The sequence below is a fragment of the Epinephelus lanceolatus genome, chromosome 2 (genome assembly GCF_041903045.1).
Source record: "Epinephelus lanceolatus isolate andai-2023 chromosome 2, ASM4190304v1, whole genome shotgun sequence".
In the NCBI taxonomy this organism is placed as follows: Eukaryota; Metazoa; Chordata; class Actinopteri; order Perciformes; family Serranidae; genus Epinephelus; species Epinephelus lanceolatus.
Genome location: NC_135735.1, coordinates 13776547 through 13801857, shown reverse-complemented (window position 1 = coordinate 13801857; position 25311 = coordinate 13776547). Strand labels below are relative to the sequence as shown.

Genomic DNA, 25311 nt, shown 5'->3' with positions numbered 1-25311 from the left:
GTGGTATGGGGAGAGAGTAAATATTGTCCTTAAAAATTCTCTGTTTGCCACTAAACTAATAATATCTGTCATCCACTACTCAGAAATTAATGAAGGAATGACTGGCTTAAAATTGAAATATGTTTTTTAAAGGCAGTCATGAAGAGGATACGTTTCTTCCTTGATGGATAACTGCTCTGACTAGCATCGTTTGCGCCTGTATTGTTTATTTAGTGTCCATCATAAGGCAACAGCTGTGGCTGATGTAATTTCTAGAGATTTGGCTAGAGATTTGTGGCACAGTTTCTGGTATTTGATCTTGCTCTTAAAGTTGTCATTAACACTGACGCAGCTCGAGTTTTGGCTTTTCATTGCCAGGGTATATTGCACCAATAAATCAGCTTGTCACTAAGATATTCACACAGCATGCAGCTATTTTAATGTCCCAAACAGGTATCTCCGGGGATAAATGATAAAAATATAAACAGTACAGTTTGTGCCTATGATGTGAGCTGTCAGAGCATCTAAATGTCTCTCCAGTAGTTTGTTTAAACTTGTTTCAGTTAATTGGTGTTTGCTTTATTGGGTTGCTTATTTCATACCAATTATCAGATAAACCAGACAGTACAGCCTAAGTTAACAAAGTTATTTAGATAAAAATGTTAATTAGTGCAAATTTGGTGCAAACAGTCATGCCCCACTCTGGATAATATCACCATCACATTAAAACTTTTATTTCTCCAATACTTTGGCTTATGACCAAATTAAACAGCTACACAACTAATGACATTCCCATCAGCCTCGGGTGTACTTTGCGTTTGATGCTAAATAGCAAATGCTAGCATGCTAACACACTAACTTACCAGTAGTTGGTAAAGCATGTTAGCGTGCTGAGGTTAGCATTTAGCTTAAGCACCATTATGCCTAGGTATAGCCTTACAGAGCATCACTGCTGATCATTAGTTTTGTCTTCTTTAACAGGAAATAGTATTATTTTTATAGCCTCTATCACTGCCTCACTCTGTGAACACAAGTTATCTGTTACAGCGGCTAACAGATTTACTCATACAGTGAAAGTGCTCCGGCTGATGTTGTCATTTTTTAGTATGTGGATAAAAATGGCAAAATATAAATTAAATTAATAATAGCAGGCTTTGCCCTTTGTGGTGCAGAGAATCAAATTTGAGCAATTTCATGTGTATAATGTGTTTTTATGTCACCAAATCAGTCAGAGTATTAAAGGACAGGTTAAGATTATTCAAGTCTGACCTAAAAAATTGAATGCCGTTTTATGAAAGCATCAGAGAATGTGGAGGTAATTCATCAATGTATTTGAATCAAAATGGGAAAACGAATTGAATGTGAACATTTCAACAGAAGTTTGGTATGATATGTGTGAATCTCTACATTCTTCCACAAGCTCTCAGCAGCTCAGGGTGTTTAACTGGAAGAATTTAGTGCGTTTTTTTAATTACACCTAAGATCAGCAGTAAAACCTCTTCAGTGTACCAGCCCTGTTGGAGACAATGTGGTTGTAAAGAAGCGCACTACACACATTTTTGGAGTTGTGAAAAACTGAAGTCATTTTGGGAAGATGTACATTCTGTCTTGGTTGAAGTGCTTGGTTATGATATCCTGCTGTCATGCACTGTTTTGTATGTGGGTCATGTTTTGCCAGTTACACTTAAGAAGGATCAATACTTGGTTAAGGCTCTCCTTACAGCGGCAAGAAAAACTATAACTAGGAGCTGGTTTAAACCTGATCCACCTAAGCGGGAACAATGGTTTGGTCTGATACAGGAAATAAGGACAATGGAAAAACTGACTTTTATGTTAAGATTAAGGGAAGATTTGTTTGCAAAGAAATGGCAGAAATGGTCACTCTATCAGAAGACAATCTAAGGACATTGGTCCTCAAGTTGTGGTCGCACCGAATTGTAAAGCAGGTACTGTCAATGTTTATCTTTTCTGTCACAATTTGTTTTTCTGACAGGCTTTGTTTCTTTATTGGTTTGTTGTTTCTTTTATATTACTATTGTTAAAAAGATCTGTATACCTGTCATTTTGATATTGGCAATGTACAGCAGTTGATCTGCTTGAAATTTATTGCTTACAAAAATAAAGTTATATATAAAAAAAAAATTTTAATGCCATGTTCATACAAGACATGGAAGTGCCCTGATCTGTAAATTGTCGCATCGCTACCTGTGAGCAGTCGCCTGCACATTTCTCTTTGCCGGTCAGTAAGAGATTCTGACCCCCCTTTTCCCCCTAATCGCACATAGAACTTTGTCTGGGAAGCAAATTTTATCATTTATCATAATCAGATCATTTTTATCATATCTAATGTATCCTTTATATCACTCAGACTAGATTATCAGTGTGTTTCCTAGCCAGGTTTGCTCGTGGCTCATGTTAAAAATAGACCAGACACCGAAGTTATCACTGCAGATTGCAGGCTGGCCACAGAGCTCTGGGCTGCGGTGCATCCTGTCTGAACAGACCAATTGGTTAGCACGGGCGCAAATGCACAGTGAAGGAGTTATTGCTTGCTGTAATGATTCCTCTTGTCCATAATGGCCATGAAATCATCTCTTCAGACACAAAATCGTCCGTCTGGGTTCTGTGCAAAAATACTTTTTCTTGAGGTTGTCTGCTGGGTCAACAATCTAAGTCAATTTAAGCTTGTATTTTCAAAAGTTAGTGTCTTTTTAGTATGAAAGTCATTACTTTTTCCACTCTGTTTCTTTGCTGACCTGCTGTGGAGAGACCTTTCTACTAAATTTGGGAGATAACCATCACTTTTAAATTTTTGCAAAGCAATTTTTCTTTTAAAAGATATTTCTTCTGGCATTTTTGGCTTTAATTGATAGGATAGTGAAGTGTGAAAGGGGGAGAGAGAGAGAGAGAGAGGGAGAAACATGCAGCAAAGGGCCACAGGCTGGAGTCGAACCCGGGCCGCTGCGGCAACAGCCTTGTACATGGGGCGCCTGCTCTATCCACTAAGCCACTGATGCCCCGTAAAGCAATGTTACACAGAACTAAGACTGTGGATTTTTTCCTCCTCTTTAACATTGGAATAACACATAGCAAGAAAGGGATCACAGAATGATCAGTATGAACAAGAGAAGTGAGTTCAGCCACCAAGAACTCTTGTATTAAGATAGACTTATGAAAAATCTGAACTTGTCCTCCTTGGAAATTTCCCATTTTGTTCTTGTCATACTCTTTTGGTATCTTTTTGTCCCTAATTAAAAGTACTAAAAAAAAAGTACTGTGAAAGTTCCACACTTTTATATACCTATCCACTTCACACATGAAAGGTCAAAGGTTTACATTTCATGTTATTACGTCTCTTCACAGATGTCTCCCCAGATCATCCCTGTAGTCATAATCTTATGAAACCACATCAGTAACAGCAGTTTGGCATCGGACACCACTATCACTTGACATATTGGCGTACAGCTTTATGTTTTGGTCCCAGCTTCGGTGTGTTATCAGATGACCAGACAGATATTTCCTGCCGGTGATTTCATCTATGAGGACATTAGAGACCCTTTCGTCTCGCCAGGGGCAGAGAGAGGCAGGAAACTGAGGTGTTGGAAAGAGTTACAGTCTGTAGACAGAGATGGAAAACCTGAACTGAAGATGACAACAGTCTCTAAATGACACCCAGAATAATCTGTGTGGACAGGTAGGGGCCTAAACTGGCTCATCCAGGGTCAGGTGATGTTTCGTCCCCAAGGTTGCTGTGTTAAAATAGAAACTTTAGGGAATGTGTTTGTTTCAGTTGCACGCAAGGGTTGAATACCATACAATGCAATCAGGAGAAGCTGCTGGCCCAATCCAGTTTGTGACCTTTTTGCTTTTGATCAGTTTGACTGGTCAATGATCAGCTTTTGTTTTGTAGTCACATTAGTGGTGTGGCTGTATGGATGCCAAGGCAAGTTTGAAAGGCTGAAATATCTCAACAGTTTGAACATTTCATGGTGATGGATTTCCATGAACTTTAGACTGGATATTTTTGGTCCCCTCACAAAGGGATGACATTTTTTTGTCCTTGTGCCAGCAACAGCGTTTTGTCTTTTGGTTGTCCTTCCGTTCATATACATCTGTCCATCCAATTCTTGTGAACATCACGTCTTAGGAACACATTGAGGAATATCCTCAAATTTGGCACAAATATCCTCTTAGACTTAGGAATGAACTGATTTTGGTGGTCAAAGGTCACTGTGACCTCCCCAAACACATTTTTGGCCACAACTGAAGAATTTATATGCTAATTGTGAGATAATTTCACACAAATATTTAATTACATTAGTGATAAAGACATTTTACATCCAAAAGGTCAAAGCTTACCTTCACTGTAACATCAAAATGTTCTCTAAAAGCACTTTTCTGGCCATTATTCAACGTCATAATAACTCGGGAACAAAAGGGGAGACATTTGGTCAGACACTGAATTGGTGACACTAATCTTTGGTGCTCTCCTTGATCCTGTGCTGATTGTATTGATCCTTTGTGCTGCTGGATTGAAGAGTTTGAAGCATTGTCCGCTGTCTTGACTGCAAACTAGTCTGGACAGACATGGATGTAAACTACAGCTTGACTGGTGGTGGAGGCATGCGATCGCAAGGCGGTAATTCTATTTTTGGTTTTCAGAGAAAAATCTCTAATTATTGGATAGATTGCTGTTAGGGCCTGGTGATATGTCCTGAAAATTATATCATGATATTTTCAGACTATATCTCGATACACAATACATATCGATATTTTTAAATCTCCTCAAAAACATTTAATTAACGCTAGGACTTGGAGACAAAGTCGAACATTAGAGTATTTTTGACCAAATAGATTCTCTATTGCGACAAAGTTGTAGGGATGACTATTGTAGTTGTAGATGAATCATTAATAATGTGGATATAACAACAAAGTGGGTTAAGGCATGCGTTTAAACAAATAGAAAAGTCTGGTAAGTCGATAAATTGACATCACTTTACTGTAATGCAGCCTTTAAAATGTGGGGAAAAATACCATTTTAGCCCTATCACGATACAACGGTATCCAAAATCGAAGATGATATGTAATCTTATATCGAGATAACGATATAACATCATCATTTTGCCCAGCCCTAATTTCTGTGAAATTTGAGAAATACATTTATGTGCTGCTCAGTGTGGATTTTAATATCTTGGTTATTGCTTAACTTTTTATCTAGCACCATCATCACTTTGGTTTATGACTAAATACTTCAAAATCAACGACATTCCCATCAGCCTCAGCTGTACTTTGTGTTAAATGCAAATTAAAAATGTTAGCATGATAACATCCAAACCATGATGTTGTCCATTGTAAATATTTACTGTTCACGCACTGACTACTGCACAAGGCGCAAGAGAAAGGAGAGAAAGATTTCATTGCATATTTTAGTTGTCTCTCTCGACTAACTGTTGGCTACTTGTTGCATCTGCCCTCGAGAGTTCTTTGTACTGCTCTGTTGATTGAACGGAAACTAACAAGAAACAAGAACTTTTTGTGGTTCTTTACCTTGCACCGTACAGTCCGACAGCATTCATTTCTGGGTTCCACTGCCACCTGGTGGAGATCCCTGTGCACTACCAAGCGGTCAAATTCAACAGCTGCTATAACAAAACAAAAAAAGATCGGTATTGACCGTCTACAGGCCGATATGGCTCATAGACAATCAGCATTCTGTGTCTGCACCCAAAAAAAAGGAGATTGTGGCATTCCAAGTAAAGTTACAAAAATTAATAGCTGTAAATATTTGGTGAAATTTTGAATTAAAAAAACTCATAATGTGTGTAATATAAAGTAAACTATCCTAATGTTTTTTCTCAATGTCTTTCAGCTCTACACACACCTCAGATTAAATGTTGCTGAGCTCAGTCCTTTGAAATAAACTTCACACATATTCCTGTGCTTGAATGTGTTGTCATCATTCCAGCGTATGAAAGCAAATCAGGGAGATACATTGACATCATATTGACGTCATGAAATGAAACTAGATATCCTCATGTGTCCTCATCATCATCCTTTCCAGTCTTGGAAGGCTGCGCTACCATAAAGTGATTCAAGCTTAGATCATCAAAGAAAATGTGCATCATATCATAACTCCCCCACACAGTTTAGACCAAATATTTTCTGAAGGCAACAATAGTTAATATTACTTTAAAATATCAGTTTATACTTAAAAACCTATAATGATTTTTGTTTGTGTCAGTGAGTGAGTGGCTACTGCAGTGGCAACTCTGGCTCGCTAACAGCCCTATCGTTAACTAGTACATTAACAGATTCCCTAACAAATACACACACCAGCACAGCACACCCATGTGAGACATTTACGTGACTGATGTCCAGTATGCTGTGTGGCTAGGTGCCATTTTGGCGCCTTTGTCTCTATGCTAGGGTGAGCAGCTTTCGTAAGTTGACACCTACTTCTTCATATGACATGTCATGCGGAGGAGGTCTTTTTGCATGTTTGTGGATATCAGTGCTGCTCTGTTAACGCCAGTCTGGCAGCAGAAAGTAACACGAGGCCACAAGGAGCTGATGCAGTGTGTAAATTAAACGGGTCCTCGGGTTGCTGCACTTTTTTTTTTTTTCTCCCTTGGATGGTTTAACTAGTAAAAGTGAAAGTCTTATTGTGCATTGTTTACTATATGGGTATTACCAAAGAGGCAGTGTGGTTGTAGTTTTTGGTGGGGCTGCAGTCTCAGACAGCTGGTTGTAAAAAGGCTGACATCTAACCTTGCTACCGTGCAGCCAGGATCAGGGGGCTTTGGAGCCACACCACCCTCTTTAGATGGATGGGTTAACAGCAGCTCTTGGCCCAGTAGTGTCCTGTGAGGGTCAGTGCCAAGACCAATGTGCAAACCATAATCCCCCTCTGACATTAATATTTTCAGATGGAGGCAAGCAGGGAGCATGGTGGGGGGTGGCAATGTAAGCAAGGTCTTTCTGGCTGGCCTTGTTTCATGCTGGCAGTGGTGATAGACACTAAAGCCATTACTCATGGTGCAGGCATGTCCAGAATGTATTCTTAGCCCCTGTCTTCCTATCAGTCACTACAGAAAGGTTGGAGGGTCAAAAAATAAAGAGGTAACCAGTCTACAGGGCTGTCTGCACCACTGCTGTTTACCAGGGAGGGGGTGATATTTTAAACCTGGGAGAGCTCACATATTTACCCCACTGAGCCTGACTGACTTGCCATTTGGTGCAGCGAAGACGCTGGAGACCACTGACAGAAGAGAGAGGAGGCAAAGAGAAGCTCTGTAGCTACTGTTTGTACAGCAAGTAGCACGCAGCTTTTACACGTAGAAAACAAACCAGAGAAGAAGAGGAAGAGGATCAAAACAGAAGAAGACTGAGGTGAACTGAAGGTTTGAGGATAAAGGCGAGAATAGAGGGGGAACCACTCGGGGGAGGCGAGAGGTAGCCAGGCTGAGCTGACTTCCCCCCCAGAGGAGGAGTTGCAGTTGCCGGCCAGGGCAGGTCCCAGGGCTGGCAGGGCTGGCCCTACTGCTTCTCCACCTCCATTCCTTCCTCCTCTTACTCCTCCTTCTCCTCCCTTTTACCATCAACCAAGCTGCTGTGCAGTGATGAACTTACAGGCAGAGCCCGTGAGCAACACAGGAATGCTTAGAAAATCCTGCCAAATGAACTTCTCTGCCTCAAGTGAGGGAAACTCCAGAGGTTGAGCCTTCCATAAGAGGACCTCCCTTGCAGTATAGACTGTCACCCCTCTGTCCTCTCATCCGTTTTTTGTTGCACTCACTGGTTGAGTGCACTGAGAGACTGAGGGCGTTTTTTATACACTTTTTTTCTCAGTTTTTGCTTTTGTAAACCGGAACCGTGGCAACCTTTTCAGTAGCACGGTGCAAGGACCAGCTCCACTCACCCAAGATGAGCCGCTGGCTGAAATGCACCTCCATGCACTTTGTAGGTATTCACCGGTAGTGATTCAGTTTGTCACCATTAGCTGTTTTTGTAGTTACTGTTTGTTCTGTTCTTATGCTTTTGTCTGCAAATTGAATTTCCTGAAAGATGTGCTTTAAAATAGTGGTAATGCACTGAAGGAGTTCTTCTTGAGGGGAATTGGGACAGTTACTGTTGGTGGATCAATTTAGTGACTCATTCATCGCTTCTCATCCACTGGATATTGTACATGTCAAAGTGATGTATGTGTGGTATAATTATTTTTGATTGTTGAGTTTAAGTGCATTGCTGCTGTGAATGTACAAATTGCTTGTGTTTGGATCTCTGTGAAGGTTATAATTTGTGCTTGTGTGTTCTCTGTTCATTTATTATCTCAGTATAAAGCACCACTCTTGACTGTGCTTCCCAGAAGCCTTAAAACTACTCTGTTCCCATGCTTTGCAGCCATAACTCATGGGGGGTGGGAGATTTAGTGAAAGTGCAGCACATTCTTGGCACATTCTGCATTTACTTGAGTCTATTATTATACCACAAAAGAACAAATTACATGACCAATATTTCTGTCGTTGTTTTTGTGTCAGAAATGAGTTTGTGCTTCACATGCTTATGTCACTGCTGCATTAATTAGTCAACTTAAAGAACTGGAAACCAAATTATAGGCATAACTCTCTACTTTTAAACTAAGTAGGTAAAATACTTAATGATTTGGTTTGTGAAATACATAACATACTGTATGTCTGACTCATTCTCATCTTTGTCAGAACACAGACTGGAACAAGTATGATGATCGGCTGATGAAGGCGGTGGAACGCAGCGAGGTGGACAAGGTCGCTGCTGTTCTCAGCAAGAAGGGCATCATCCCCACCAAGCTTGATGTGGAAGGACGCTCAGCGTGAGTAAACACACACACACACACATCCACGTTCAGTGTGTTGACATATGAATTTTTTTTTCTTGGTTGTTACTATCTGCTGTGCCTCTGGAATATTTCCAGATCTAAAAATGCTGAGCGTCACAAATTCCAAACATTGTTGTGGTCTCCCCTCCACACACTCTGACATGTTTCCCAGATAAAGCATTTATAGATGAGAATTCCTTCACAATTAGGTCTTACTCAGAAATAGTTTACCTCTAGCCTCCAAGTCTCCCTCCATGACCCTAAAAAAAAAAACAAAAAACAATCCCGCCCCCTCCAAAATTTCCCGTGGCCATGGCGTTCCCTCTGCAGATATCAGCCTTAAACTTTCACCCAGCTGCCCTGCATATGAGAGGCATTGCAGTCGCGTATTATCATGTGTCCATTTTTATATCCAGAAATTTCTCTTTACGTGTCCATCTGACTGGAGGTCAGTGTGGGAGTCGCTACAAAGAATGTTTGCGGCCACTGAAGGCTTGACCACGCTGGCTGGAGGCTGTTTGTGTAGTTCACACAGGAAATGACTCCCTGCAAAGTCAGATCAGATCCACTGTGCTGCCTGTAACACTGAGTAATGCATTTAGGCCCAGCTGCAGGCTATTATCTGGATAGGTTGACATCTTGAAGGACTGTGTTTTAGATGGTAGCTTTTTTCAGTGGGAGCCTCAGGATTTGGGTTGTTTGTGCTTTGCAAAGAGCTGTATTTACGCCCTTCACAAGGTTTAATTAGAAGAGCAGACTATAAGCCAGGATGAAATGGAAGGTGCAGGAGAAAAGTAGGTCAACCTAACTGAACTATGTTCAAGGAATTCTCAGATGTTGCATCCCGATCGAACAAGACCTCAGATATTTCAGGTGTCACATACAGAGCTTTGTTTGGTCCTATTAAGGATCATAATGGCACAACCTTGGAAACAATGCATTGGGCTGTTTAAAAAAGCCTTGTTTCTTTGCTAAATGTAACCAGATTCCAACAGCAGCATTTTGGGAGGCCTGACGCCCTCACTTTAATCCCAGATAAATGAAGAAGTCTCTGGTCTCTGGCCTGTGCTTCAAGTTTATTTTGATAAAGGCTTTGTTAAATCATAAAACTATGGAGCACCAGATCCCAGAAGCAAAGGTGCGGAGTATTTTCAGCAGTGTGTGAAATTCTCTTGTGGCTCCGTCGCACAGACCAACGATTATGTACATGCCTGCGTGTAAATAAACACGCTTTATACAATTATACGCACAACCTGATAAATGCCTGCTCTCATAATAAGGTGCTAGAATTTGTCAGAACTAAATCCAGTGACTGTAGGAGTTGTTGCGCACAAACACTGGCATGCTCATTATTTAGTGTTCCCCCTGCAGGGCGGGCAGACCTCAACTAGTTACCCATAAAATCAACACATTGAACATTTATGGAAAGAGGTCATGCTTTTGCCAAGTCTGCCCAAAACAAAAGTGAACCACAACTGCAACTCAGCAAGTCTGCTTATAGTTCAGTGGGCCACACACAGACAACACGTGTCTCCGGCCTTCTGGCCTCTGCATAAGCCAACACAGGAATGTCAAATGGCGATGCCTTGTAATCATGGTCCTCTGTGGGGAAACTAATTACAAAGTGTTACCCCTGATATATAATTCGGTGTGTCCTGGATTAGCCTCACTGTGTTCAGCTAATTAATTCAGTTCTAACCGTCCTATTGTGGCTTCCAGCTGGGTAAACAGTTTACATCTCTGCAGAGGCATTAGCTGTATCCCACTGAGGTAAACCCACCCCACCACACCTGCTCATTGTAGTGTGGTGCTGATAGCTCGCTGACAAGGGCTTAGCAGTGAAAGAAGTTCACATGACAGCACGCCACTCGAGACAGTCCCTCGCCAGGCCCTGCAGCATGAAACTGGCTCTGAGTAAAGATACTGCTGTGTGCCCGTTGTTTGTCAGGATTAGCGGAAATGAGTTTTGTGCTCAAGTGTCTTTTTAAGAAAAAGACGAGCAAACTGTGAGTTTCACAGTTGGATCTGCGTGATGTTGAGCCTGATCTTATAATGGATTGAGAGCAGAATTTTAAGTTAACTGCAACTAATGTATTCACATGCTGTGGTTTAGAAAAACAAGACAAAAGATCAGCAAACATGGACTTAATGAAAAGGATTATGGGGATTAATATGTTTTCATCAGAGCTAACTTAATGAGTTATGGCCACTAGGGGACAGAAGAGCTTTAAAACAGGGTGTTGCTAGGTATGCGTGTCTTGTGTCTTGGACGCATTAAAATCCATAAGGATGCAGTTAACTTATTTTTAACACGTCCTATTTGTTCCCTCGATGAGGCTACATTGCTAACGACAAATCCATGATGAAACCTTGCTGTCAAAGAAAAAAAAGCCACCATAACATTATCGAATGCATGTAAAACAGGTTACTCCAATCTCCCCTCACTGGACTTCAGTCCTGATCTACATGATGATACGTGATGTAGCTGTAGCTAACGTTGGCCCAGCTGCTGGAAACAGATGTCCCAGTGACGAACACCGCTGTAGCTTAGACTCCGAACAGGGGTGTGTTACTATGACGGTTCATCACGTCTGTGTTAACTTTGTTGGAAGCACGTATAATTATAGTCCTGCTGTTTGAAAATCAGCTTCTGGCCTCCGTTAACTGAACTGTTGCTTTTGTTTAGCATGCTAGTTTAGCATTAGCATGAGTCTCAGATAGCTATATCGCACAGCCACCAAACAACTCTGTGTAAGTTTCACAACCGTATGCTTCAGAGTTTATCTTCACGACTGCCTCAGTAAGCAAAGCGAGGCACGCTGACACTTTTTTCCAGATTGGAGTGCAGGGAGATGAGTTTGTTTTACAGTTTATGCAGCTCTTTTGGGCGGATACCATGCACTCATGTAACTCAATCTCATAAATATGTAAGGGCTCCACCTAGTGGTGCATTCCGCATCTTACAGCAAATCTACACAACATTTTCTGACAGTTTAAATTACACGTCCCATTGTCTTCTTATTGCTTCTAATTTTTAATGGCAATCAATCGTTAATCACCGATATCCCCAAATCTAATTTAGTAAACTGTGTGAGAGACTAGAAGGAGAAGCATCAACATCAAACTCAAGTTTAACAAGACAATTAGTCAAAAATAAATCGTTTGGGATAACCATTCAAACGTCCACCTGTGGATTGCGGTGTACTCACTACATTGAAAACCTGTCAACATCACTGCAATATTAAACATTCAGAATGTCTACAATCCTGGCAACCAGATAAATGTAAGTCCATTATTCTCTCTGGTATTAGCAGTGGTTTGTTTTCCACCAACTCCTGTGAAATACATGTCTTTAGCTCCCTACAGGTCAAGCTTTCTTCACCAATTAGTCGCTGATCTTTATCTGCTGTTTGGTGTTGACGTAGCAACACACAGTAAGTTAATCAAAGGCTATTTTTGAAAGCAGTACCGCAGAATTGAGTGATAAGTCAGTATGGGTTCATCGTGAGTGACCGCTTTTGTAATACACAGTCACCGAATAAGTGCAGCTTTAAAAGTTAGTCCGGTCACTAAGCAGGGAGGTCACTTTTCTGTTTTGATATCATGGATCTCCAAGCTTCTCACTGGCATGTAAATGCATCAGAAGACTTGCAGACTAAATGTGCAGCTATGATTGAGAAAATATGTACATATACATTTCAAGTTGTAGATAGTGATAAAAAAGATGTTGATAGTGTTGTACATAGCTAACACATTTGATAAATACTTATCAGGAAGGAATTATTTGAAGCTACAGTTGTATTTTGACATACACTGTCTATGTCTCAGCTACCAGCGTATACTCTATGGTTTACTCTTCCCTGTCCACTCGCTAAAAATAGCAGCCATATCTTATAGACTGTCAACCTGAAAGCCGCCCAAGGAGCAGGTGTGAAGATGAAATGACATAGCTCAATGTGCCTGTACTCTTAAATCCAGACCCATTAGTCTCCTACAATTCACCTCTAACCATTTTACTGAAGTGTCCAGCTGAGTACAGCTCCTCAGAGTCAGTCCTTTGTGTTTGGTCAGTGTCTGACACGCTGCTATTTGGTTGGTTTCTTTGTTAGTCTAATCCTGTTATTAACTTTCTATGGAGGACTATTATAGTTGATTTAAGTGTCCTCAAATCAAATCTGTCTGTGTTTGATTTCTTGGAAATAGTCATGATGTTGTGGCAAATACATCATTTTCAGTCTAAAACGTCTTGGTAGCTGTTAGAGCCACTTACTGCCGTGTTGGCATACTTTACCCACATTCAAGTTTGCAGTTATGTTCAATGTTTGTGACTCTATTCAGAAGCATTCCTCCAGTTACCTTCTGGAAAATGCTGTGGGTCATGAACTTGGCAAATCACATCGCTTCTATCCCCCTGACTTAGCTCTGGTCTGCTTCCTGTCTACTGTTTGCCCCAGAGAGGTCAGGACCCTCCACTGCTCCCCAGAGAGCCAGCATCTCCTGGCCATCAACACGGCTTTTAATACCCGCAGCAGTGTTGAGGTGACAGCCTAGCTGTCTCCTTGGCAGATACCTCGGGGTTAGTGTATAAACAGGTTCATGTGACTTGATGGGTGACAGACTGAGATTGGTTTACACACAAATGCTTTGCAGACCTTCAGGGCTGGTGGCGGCGGCGACAGTGCTGCTGTGGGTTAAATCAGAGAAGGGGAGCAGGAATGTTTCCAGTCAAAAGTGATGATTTAAGACATGTTGGCAAACAGTTGCAGTGGGAAACTGCATAACTGAGTGTGCAATGAACAAGGGAATATGGAGACTTTAAGGCAATTACACAAGAATAAAAGTTTGATGAATCAGTTGCAATTTAAGATTCATTTCGTAACTGTTTTGGGACTTTAAATCGAACCACATGATCCTCATTAGCAGATGGAGTTCGAACAGTTGTCATGAAAACAGATATTCAGATGTCCTTTTTTACATGAGCCTTTTAAGGGCTTCTTGTCCTTGTTGATTTAAAAGTTGAGTTTCAAGTTCAAGAATAAACCAGAAATACTTATGAATAAAATAAATTGAGGTTGGTGGCCTCGCTAATAACGTTTGTTACCATGCGCTACAGGCTATTAAGTATCATCACATTATGCAAACAAGACAGTGGACACAGAGGCAAATCTCTCTTGAATATAATCATTGTGTAATAGTGGCTTCACAGAAAAGTTGACTATCAAAACCACTAGTCTGCATTGTTGTAGACTAATCGTTCATCTGTGGTTTTATCATGGTGCAGTTATAAAGCAGTGGCATTGCATCCACAGCTGATAGGCAGCTGGGGGACACTGTGTATAGTTATTGTTAACAAGTCATAGTTATGAGTTGAGATGGCCTTCTAACAACTGAAGGTGGATATAACTGGTTGTTGTTGAACATAGATTTGTACAATCATTTTCATTGCTATGCCATGTTAAATAAACAGAATTCAGGCTGTTTCGAGAAGGACACACTCCCACTACGCCTAGTAGAAAGCAGTCGCTTCCTGTCAGTGCGCTGGTACACCACTTAACGTGTAACAGTGAGGGCCAAGAAAACTGTTAAAATGGAGTGTAATCTGTCAGCCAGCGGCAGCTACAGCAATTGTCAGCTGACGTAAATAACACTGGCCTACAGGGCAAAAGCCATTGTAGCTTTCCTATAGGGTTGGGAACCGATATTGGTACAGATTCCTGTGCCTGGAAATTAGTACACTGACAGTTCATTGCCTACACGGGCAGTAATGTTCACAATAGGAATTTATGTAAGCCTTGTTTGTGTTTGTATGGACCACGTGCTCATGGAGATGTAGGATCCAGCGTATCTGCCGGCTACAAAACCTGGTGTGCAGACTCCACCTACCCAGGGCAGCAAATATGACGGCTTGGTAATGGTGCGGACCCAGTAGCTCCTGCTCAGACAAGCCTGCTGGGGGTTTAATCTAATCAGATCACTGCTCATGTGTAAACAGCCGAGGACTCTATGTCACCTAATCCCAGGGAGGTTGGGCCTACATGAGTTAACCTTTTACTGGTTGTGTTTGAGAACGTTTTCATTTGAATTGATAATTGTTATCAAGAGAAAAAAAGAAAGATATGTCTCCTGCAATTAATCAACTAGATGGCTTCTTTTGGGGGCTGTCAGCGACTTTTTTGACAAGAATTGATTGCAACCATCCGAAACATCCCCCATGTGCATGTAGGAGAACTATGGTGTCTGATGCCAAAGAGCAGATGACCCTATCTAGAACCAGTGTTTGGTTTGTCCATTCTGGGCTACTGTAGAACAACATGGCAGACTCTGTGGAAGAGGGCCTGCGTCATATGTAGATGGAGTGGGTCATGTAAGGTAATGAAAACACTACGATTCTTAGATCCAGGTGATTATAAACTAGTACACACATGATTATGAATACCATTTCTGCCAATATACCCCCTTAAATCTTACACACTGGACCTTTAACCTTTGATATCAACATGATATTGTGTGACTTTAAATAGGGTGGTGCTTTCACTGACAAAAAAGAATGGAGGACACAAAAAGTAAAACATGACAACCTTGTGCAACCTTTTCATTTGCTGGAAGTCTTTTTTTTTAATCAATTTGATAGTGCTTATGTATACAGCAGTGAAGCTGATAGAGTCAGACAACATTGTCTGTGTAGCTCTTGGTTGCCTTGGAGTCATGACAGACCCTGAGGTTTCTTGTTATTTGCTCCAAGAATGCTGATCTTGCTGATAGCAAGGAGCCAGGCGTCCGTTTGCAGTCCGTCTCTTGTCCTTAAATTTCACCCTCACCCCCCTTCTCTTTACACCCTATCACTTTTTCACTTGCCCTCCTCTACTCCGCGCTGCCTGCTCTTTGCCATCACTCTCCGTCTTATGCCCTGTCTGTTCTTAATTTTCCCTCGATCTCTCTTGTTGTTTTGCAGGTTTCATTTGGCTGCGACGCGAGGACACCTCGACTGTCTCAATCTCATCCTGGGACACCATGTTGATATCACTGCAACTGATGCCACTGGTGAGTTCAGGTTGGATTCAAGTAATGCCCTGGAGCAGTGTGATCATACCCCTATTATATCAACGAGAATGGATGTAATACCAAAAACACTTTGCAGTATAACACACTGCAATCCAATGCCACAAAAATAAACCTAAAAATAAACCTCACTGTGCACCTTCAAAGTACTGTAGATGTGGTGTCATTTCCACATTACAAATCAAGGTGTGTTTTGGTTCTCATGCCAGACCACATGTCCTGTTTTTAGGAGGGAGAGGAGAATGTGTCAGGCAGAAAATTGGTCTTATTAGTGGTCTGTACAGCAGATTAACAGAGGCAAAGTGTTGCTCACTGCTGCCATCATAAATTGGGGTGTGATATTAGGCTGGATAATGAGCAAGAGACATGGACTGACCTCATCCCTGCCTTCAGAAGCAATGTAGACAAAAGGTTTAGGCAGCAAGGCAAAGATGGAGGCAATGAAATACTCTTGTTGAAGCCATGAAGCAACGTTTTGGTCTAATTTGGCTTGAAAAGAAAACGTTATTATACGATGTGTTTTCTGTAAAGTGTTGCACATTACCATATTTTAAATCTAACTTATTTCAGGGTGCAAATATTGCAGGTTCTCTTCAAGCATGACCACATAACCAAGGACAGAAAAAAATCCAAATATGTCATTTAAAGTGAAGCTATTCAACATCAGCATTCAGCCAGCATAGAAAGACTTAAAAATAAAGATTATTAAATTAAAAGAAATACTTACTTATTCCACCCTTTCAAATACAATATCCGAAATGTAACAGTGTGGCAGGGCTTCCAAGAAAACTAAATCAAATTTATTTCCAGTTGAGAATCTGGTGAGGGTGCACATGGACTGTACAAGGACATTTTCATTCAGAATTGGACAGATAAATGCCCTGCCATAAAAAGAAATGGACCCACTAATTGCCTCCTGATTGACTCATTAGTATCAAAACTCATGGCCCCTGGTTTTCAAACCAGATGAGATCAGAGCGATGAACTGATTGATCTCTTGGTGTAATGGCACATGTGCAATAAACCTTGAAGTTTTTAGCATCATCAGAACGAGCAGCAGAGTTTGGCTTGTTCTGGGTGCTTGTCACAGGATAATATTTTAGTTTAAGGCACTGTCATGATGAAGTGATACATACAGTATAGTTATTTTTTGTTTCCCACGGTGCACTTATGAACCTACAGGCAGTGGGCGATTTGAGGAAGGATGCCATCCCTCTTGTTAACCTGCCATCCCTCTCCATTCAAGGGTCCAGACCCTGATGCCGTTCTGTATTTTCTATCACAGAAAACACACATTTTATATTGTCATATTTACTGGTAATGACACATAATATAGCCAAATCCATCACGTTGTTAACAGCGATGGCCATTTACCTGCAACTTTCAGCTCCCTGGCGACCTCCCTCCAACCTGCTGCCACCGTATTTAGGTTTTTGTACTAAAATGAGGAGGTGTTGTGTGGATATTGCAACAGGAAAAATAGATGCATAGTATTCGACAAAAGTGCAGCTGAAAACGGCAGCAATGTGTCGCTCGCAGCCAGTTGAAACATTCAGACAGAAAACCGTTAAGTCAGACTGAAGCTCACTCATGTTGCATTCAGTTAGGACGTAGTGTAAGAGCAAATAAAACACGACAAATAAAGTAATCCCTTCAAGTAATCTATATTTAAAGACAGTAACTGTACTCAGAATACCATTAGTTTAAACTGTAACAGAATACAGTAGCAACCAGAAAACTCAAACACTAAATTGCGTGCATTAAATCATCTCACATGATGCTATTTAGACTATCCAAGTCTGTGCATTTTGACTCGAGTCAGTGAGATACACATAGAAGAATAGAGGCGAAAGACACAGTCAGAGAAAACTAATTTCAAACGACATGTTGCCAAGAGCCTGCAGGTCACAGAGGATGTTTGCACACTGAAGGCTTCACATAAAAAACTTCTCTTTTCTTCAGGATTGAAATGTCACCTCAAAAGAAAATAGAAATAAGTCATTTGTTTGAAGCCGACAGTGTACAAACCTCATTCGTGACCTGCAGTGAAGTTTTCTTGGTCTTGCGCATGCAGAGTATTTTTGCCTGGATGTGTGCATGCTTTGTTCCTTCTCTTGTGTACTCTAAAGACACAATATAAGTCAGCAAAAGCTGAGTTTTAACCAAGAATGGATGGACTCTAACATGTTGTTCCCATGGGCAGAGTTATGTCTCATCATATGTTCCGAGACAGTGGCAATTATTAAAAGCAGCATTGAGAGGTACCACTACACAAAGCATAAAGCATCTTTTGAGCAAACATAACCACTCAAATCTAAACTGAGGACACAGAATAAAATATTTTACATCAATCAGTCAACAATGAATTTATTATTAATCATATAAGGATCAACTCCAATGAAATAACACCAGTCAGATATCCCCCCACCCTGTTACAATGTACAAATCGCCCACTGCCTACAGGTACTAGTGGTAATTGCGCTTGTTTTTGGCTCTACATACAGTGTAACCCTCTATTATGAATGTGAATTTTTCTGATTGCTGCGTTTATGGCTTTCAGGTAAAAACGCTCTTCATCTGGCCTCAAGAAATGGACATTCTCTGTGTGTGCAGAAACTCTTGCAGGTAAAGTGCAGTTGTGTATTTCTTACACTGTTTGTACCATATTGATATTTACCCCTGTGAGAAGACATGCCAAACTATGAGATAAGGTCTTATATGTTGGTGTGTTGTGTATCTCCACACTGTATGCATGCTCCCCAGTCACTAGCCAGTCAGAGCAGTTTCCCTCTCAGCTCCTTTAAATAATTATTGCCAAACAGCTCTGGCAGCTGAGCCCACTCCGTATCGGTCAACAGTAGGCTCTGTTGAGTCACCGTGCCCCACTGGGGGATTTATGTGTTTACAATCAGGGGGCTATCTCTGCAATATTGTGCTCTCATAGCGTTGTAGCCCTTCCCCCCTCCGCCCCCACCGCTCTCACGGCAGTGATCTAACAGAGGTCGCGGCTGTTGGCAGGGGGTTGTCAGCGGTGTTGACAAGCCTACCCTCCTGCAAACCTGCCGTCCATTCTTGGTGCCGTCATCACACCAGACATAGCAGCTGGACGCCAACACCCACCACCCGCACCGCCTCCACTATCTCCCTCCGTCAGCCCAAACCCTCAAGATATAGGATATCCCCCCTCCATGCTCCACCGTCAGCTCCCGTTGCCGCTCTGACTCCCCACCTCCCCCCACCCCTTCGCTTTGTCATTTGAGCACGCTGCTAATTTTTGGCCCTTGTTGCTAGAGAGAGTTGGGTTTTTATAGTGGGGGGTCAGAGCTCACTGGCAAGCTTACCCAGCAACATCAGGCCCCTGTTAGCATTGAGTCCTCAAGGCTTTCATAGCAGGCCCTCATCACCATGGTACACTCTGCCCAGCTGACTGACTGGGTAGAGATGTCACAGGCATATCAGCACAGCGCCACTTAGCCTAATATGACCCGCCTGCTGCTGCCTCTCATGTTCCACTGCAGGCCAGTGGAAATAAATGATTTCTAGACTGTTTTTAATGGAATTACTTAAATCCACGGGGAGTTTGAGGTAAAACAACCCCTCACGTCTTTGTAAAATGTCACCAACATGATGTTTTTTTTCAAATTCAGATTCATTTAATTCTTTTAGCTTTGAATAACTGAAAATACAAGCTCAGTTCATATGGTCAAACAGTTACCGATGTACTTTAGATCTGTGTGTTCTCAGCACAGAATTTCTCTCATCAACTGCTGAATATTCTTCAAATTATTTGCTGTTGATTTTTAGTGCTGGTGAGAGTGAGAAATCAGTGATATTAAACAAGTAAATTAATGTACTTCATTATTTTACTGACATAACTTAGAGCAGAGGCATTTCAGCACTTTTTAATAATTTGCTTCACTTGATGCCGTTGTTCCAACATTTTGATGTTATTTTACAGCACAACTGTCCAGTTGGAAATGTGGACCTACAAGGAAGAACAGCTCTACATGATGCTGGTAAGACTCGACTCTGCTGACTCTACTACTGACTGTACTGTTGTATAATGCTGTCTCTATTCTAGAACTGACTTGACTGTAATCTAATTCAGCCCTGACTCTACCCAACTTGACTCTCTTCTGTTTAAGATAAATAAAAACCCCTGATAGCTCTTTACTATATTTTGCATTGCTTTAACAGAGCACCCACATGCTCACTGAAATGTTAATATCTTCCACATCTTGATCAACATATTGTTAGTAGTAAGCAAGAAAGCTCTCACGAGGAACTGGGGTAAAGAAACACCACCAACAAAAGACTAATGGCTGACAATTTAATGGAGAAATTGAGACACATACTGAGACTACAAGAAGCACAACTAGAGAGAAAATGAGGAAAAATGGACTCTGTACAAGACTCAAAAAGACGACACTGGACTGAAATAATAATCAGTAGATACACAGATCCTTAAGGCTCTAAAAATGCAGAGTCATCCAAGCAGTTTTTGTTTCGTCAGGACTTTTTTCCCCCCAGTTATTTAATTATTTTATTATGCTGTTGGTTTTTATAAAGATTTAAGTGAAAAAATATATCTACCATATCATATATGTCAGGGCTGCACAATAAACCAAATATTAATGGCGATCACAATATGTGTAGAGTTTGCATGTCTAAGTGTCTGACTTTGGCCACCGGTAGGTTATGTCAAAGTTAGGTGACATTAAATTGCCCGAAGGTGTGAGTGTGAGCGTGAAAGGTTGTCTGTCACTGTGACTGTGATAACCTGGTGACCTGTCTAATGTGTACCCTCCCTCTGGCTGAATGTCAGAGATAAGCTCCAGCCCCGCTGCGACCCTGAAAAAGATCAGTTACAGTTAATGAATGCATGAATGGTAACTGCGATGCTGATGTTTAAAATGCATCCTCCGTCCATAGAAAACTGTCAATCAAATCAAGCGCTTCATAAACAAACCGCCAGCCTCCGCTTTTGAAGAGCTGTCATGCTGCTATGTGTGCAACCTGCAGCTGCAGCCTGTGAAAAGCTCTCCTGAATGTTATGACATCAGACAGGGCCAAACAAAAAACAGCCATTCATCATCTGTTGTTTGAAAGCATTTAGGATTTAGGGGAGAGAGAGAACAAATTTTATGCAAAGTGTGCATGAGACTGCCTGCGCCACAGAGCAACACAACTAACTTGTTAAACCACCTGAAAAATCCACGCAGCCTGCAGTACGGTGATTTGCATAAAGGCTGAGTAGAATGACATTTTAAATGTTACCTCACTGAATCTTGTCATTGACCAGCGTCAACCCTGAAAGATATGTGTCCATTCTGTCATGGCATATTTATTTTTAGTTAGCCTATATTCTGGGTACAGATTTATTTATGTTTTGCTTCAGGAACATGCAGTGAATCCAGGTGAACCTTGTTTTAAGTCTTATTTTGACGGGAGAAATTTGTAAATCAGCAGGAAATTAGCACAACATGAAGGGAAAGCAGCGCTCCATTGATTTAAATGTTAAAGTTCAATAAAAGAATATTGTCCAAAAATCGATGAGAAGAGTCCAGTATAATAATGCTGTCTTTATTTTAAGAGGCGCTGCCGGCGGTGGAGCTGACTGATGAACGTGTATTTCAGTGATTGCAGTTGTTATTTTTTCTCTCCACAGTCATGGCTGGCTGCTCCTCCAGCGTAAAACTTCTCTGTGACAGTGGGGCTTCTGTGAATGCCAGTGATTTTGTGAGAATTGATTTTTTTTTTTTTTCCCCATTTCATGTCACACAGTGTGTTGTCTGTCTTGGTCTATTCTTGGACTTTCTTTTCTGTGTGTTCAGCTATAATTATAGAAAATTATATTGATCTGCCTGCTTTATAAAGGCTGTTACCTCTGCAGTCACAGATAATAATTCAGTGTGAGATCAGTTAAAGCAGCAAAAAAGAGTATCATCCAATAAATCCTAATTTAGTCCAGTTCTGACTTCTCTATGTTCTGGATTACTCTGGCTTTTCTTTTCTTTTTTTTTTTGGCTCTTAGGTGAGATACAAATTGATTCTTTAGATTGGACTGTGTTGTGTTGGAGCTGTTGGATGTTGTGGATAGATGTACATGTGTGAATATCTTTTGATTTTCCTCCAGGATGGCAGGACACCTCTAGTGCTGGCGACCCAGATGTGTCATCCACGCATCTGTCAGCTGCTGCTGGAGCGAGGGGCTGACATCACCACCCGGGACAAACAGAGCAAGTAAGAAGAGTGGCCATATAAATATCAAGTTTAATAACTGGAAGTCTGTTGACGGATGGCGAAGGATGTTAACTTAAAACAAGTCGTTCCATTTGCATTTCTATAGATTTCATTACTTTAAAATGTAATAGACAACAACTAGATGTAGTGACAAGAACAGAACAAATCAACTCGTCAAACTCCTCACTAGTAGTTGAACAAAATGCATGATGAATGCACGTTTTGATTGATTTTGATAACCTCATATGCATAGCTAGTTTGTGTGTTTTGTGTCAGTCTATCTTACTCATAAACTGTCTTTGTTGATGCCCTCAGGACAGCGTTGATTCTGGGCTGCGAGTACGGCTGTAAGGACGCAGTGGAGGTGTTGCTGAAGAGTGGCGCCGACGTAAAGGCAGTTGACGGCTTGGGTCATGATGCATTTCACTACGCTCGCCTCAGCAAGAACGCGGAGCTTGTTGCGATGGTCAAAAGTTACCTGGACAAAGCCACCAGAGGTGAGAAGGCAAAGCAGACTGAACAGTAAAGAATCTTGTGGCAGTTTGTTTGGAACAAATACAAGAAGAGCATAATCAGCATGGTCATTTATTTATAGCAACAAGGAGAAGGATGGCCTCTGAAATGTAAACATCTGTCTGACACGTGACGGTAGCAGTAGTGCTGTTAATTGTCAAGTGATGTCCAGGATGTACTTTGAAAAAACAAACAGTTTTAAAGTCGACTTAAAGCTGAGAATCTTGGACTATCTGTTTAAAAAAAAAAAGACAATCTACATACAGTTTTTCAAGGTGAAAGGTTATTTAGATGAAGAACAACATGTGCAGGCTTTTTCTTGCTGTATTTAAGCTGCCTTATAACATTGGTATTATAAGTAACAATGCAGTGAGTCACTGACTCTCATAGGCAACAGCAAAGTGTGGCACATTCTGGCTACACCGAGGAAAACACTGTATCTTTAAAACCATAATACATGCGGGCAAAAATATTTGACACCCTGAGGATGTTTAGATTTTAATCTCAGGTTTTAGATTTCCTGTAGAATTATTGTCAGTGCAGCATAAAATAATTTTATAATTTATTTTCTAATGTCAGTAAGTGTTTTCCAACACTTCTCAAATTTAATATTTCACAGTGTCGTCAGCCATAGTCTAGACTTTCACGATTATTTCCTGATTCCATATTTCTCTGATATATTTTTGGTCCTTCTTGTTGTGTGTTTCTTTCCCTGAACATGTTGTCAAGGAACATTGCCTACGTTTACATGCACAAAATATTCCAGACAATGTTCCTGCTAAGCTGTTTAAATGGCTAATGAAATGAATATTTCATTAATATTCCCATTTACATGCAGCTGTGCACACTCTGATCAATATGCTCCAGCATGTTGTTCATCACATCAAAATTTAAAAAACATCAAAAAGTAAAACTACTGGAATCACTTGTGCTGTTTGCATCAAAATAGGATTTTTCAAAAGTTTGTTTTTTTAGTATGGTGACAAATTATTATTTGTCACCATGCAAACACAACCTCCCTCTTTCATTCCTTCAACCACCCTCTTGAAATGGTCAGGGTTGTGATATTTGTGTATATCCAAAAACCTGCTGATATCCAAATCTTTCATAATGTTTAAAAGTAGGTGTGTTTTTCTTCGGACCATAAATGTGGGAACATGTCCAAAGAATGCTCCTGTTACCAGAATACTACTGGCATATCCCATGTTTCCTAATTGGAAAAATTCCTAATTCAGAATATCTAGAGGTTCAGAGTTAGAGCGGGTCGTCCACCAATCAGAGGATCAGTGTTTCGAATTCCATCTCCTCCAGTCCGCATGTTGAAGCATCCTTGGGCAAGATGCTGAACCCCAAGTTGCTCCTGATGGCTGTTCCATCAGTGTGTGAGTGTGTGAATGGTAACTGAGTAGCAGGTGGCACCTTGTATGGTAGCCTCGGCCACCAGTGTGAATGTGTGTGTGAATTGCTGAATGTGACATGTAGTGTAAAAGCGCCTCGAGTGGTCAGAAGACTAGAAAGGCGCTTCATTTACCATTTTACCATTTAACTTAATATTCCATGTACATGACCCTCATCAAAGTTGAAATATTATCAAGGTAGGAATAATAGCGGAATATTAGTGCACATGTAAATTAGTCACTGTTCTCTGATCATGCCTGTTTTTGTCAAGTCTTGATAACATAGGAGAGGAAGTCTGAATGTGCTGTTTTCTCGTTTTGTTCCAGATAAAGAGGCTGCAAAGATAGAACAGTGGAAGCGACAGGTAATCCTGCAGCACTCACTTTACTCACCCACTCCATCCATTAAACCTCACCTATTTTACATTGAGGAGCAGCTGTTATTCTCCACACCTCACAACTTTACATATTTTAGAGCACCTTCATGTGCTCATGGGGCATTGTTAAAAGACGACAAAGGTCAAGCTTGCCTCCATTCCTGTCCGGCATTCAAATCCGGAACACTCAAACACTCTGAGGCATGTATTATTTAAGCACCCAAAATTCTGCATTTTCTCCCACTTGTTCAATATTTCAGATCATTTTCTTTGACTTGGTATTAGACCTTTTCATATTTATGAACCTGTAGGAAACTCACAGCAGCTCAGATGTGCATGACTGCCATCTAGTGATCATAAGAGAGAGTTGTTCCATAAGCTTTCACAGCCTGTGGTAACGTTATATTTTCAAAACATGGTTGTTAAAAAAGATCCTGTCTTGTTTTCAGCACTCAGTGGAGAGAGCAGAGGCAGCTGAGGTTACCAGAAGGGATCAGATCATACATGTAAGTGCTGTATAACGTCACCCTCCCTGTTCCACACAGTTTATCCAAAGTCTAAGCCATTAAGACAGTAATTTCTGTAATTCACTGATGAATTATTAGTTGTTTTTTAACATCCAGTTTGTAAGCTTTATGTGTGTGTTTCAGGACCTGGAGAGGCAGAACGAGCAACTGCAGGAAAATCTCAGGAAGTACCACCAGGATCAGAGAGCGCTGGTAGATAAGGTCAACATGCTACAGCAACAGCTCACACAGGTAAACAGAGCAAACCAGTAGAGTACAGTAAAGCCCTCCAAGCATGCTCGCCTTTCTCTACTCACCTGCTTTTTTCTGTTCATGTGTAGATGTGATGGTCCTACCAGAGGTTTGAGCGATAAATATAACGA

The 25311-nt window shown here is 41.0% G+C and overlaps 1 protein-coding gene across 1 annotated transcript in view; it reads left to right on the top strand.

Moving 5' to 3' along the window:
- uacab (uveal autoantigen with coiled-coil domains and ankyrin repeats b) overlaps positions 1 to 25311 on the top strand; it is a 65662-nt gene that overhangs the window by 28173 nt on the left and 12178 nt on the right. Inside the window, exons 2-11 of the mRNA XM_033642475.2 lie at positions 8697 to 8827; positions 15786 to 15874; positions 18453 to 18517; positions 19851 to 19908; positions 21561 to 21631; positions 22029 to 22135; positions 22451 to 22632; positions 24373 to 24410; positions 24872 to 24928; positions 25073 to 25180. Coding sequence (XP_033498366.2) covers positions 8697 to 8827; positions 15786 to 15874; positions 18453 to 18517; positions 19851 to 19908; positions 21561 to 21631; positions 22029 to 22135; positions 22451 to 22632; positions 24373 to 24410; positions 24872 to 24928; positions 25073 to 25180 — 906 coding nt within the window. The remainder of the gene's footprint in view (positions 1 to 8696; positions 8828 to 15785; positions 15875 to 18452; positions 18518 to 19850; positions 19909 to 21560; positions 21632 to 22028; positions 22136 to 22450; positions 22633 to 24372; positions 24411 to 24871; positions 24929 to 25072; positions 25181 to 25311) is intronic.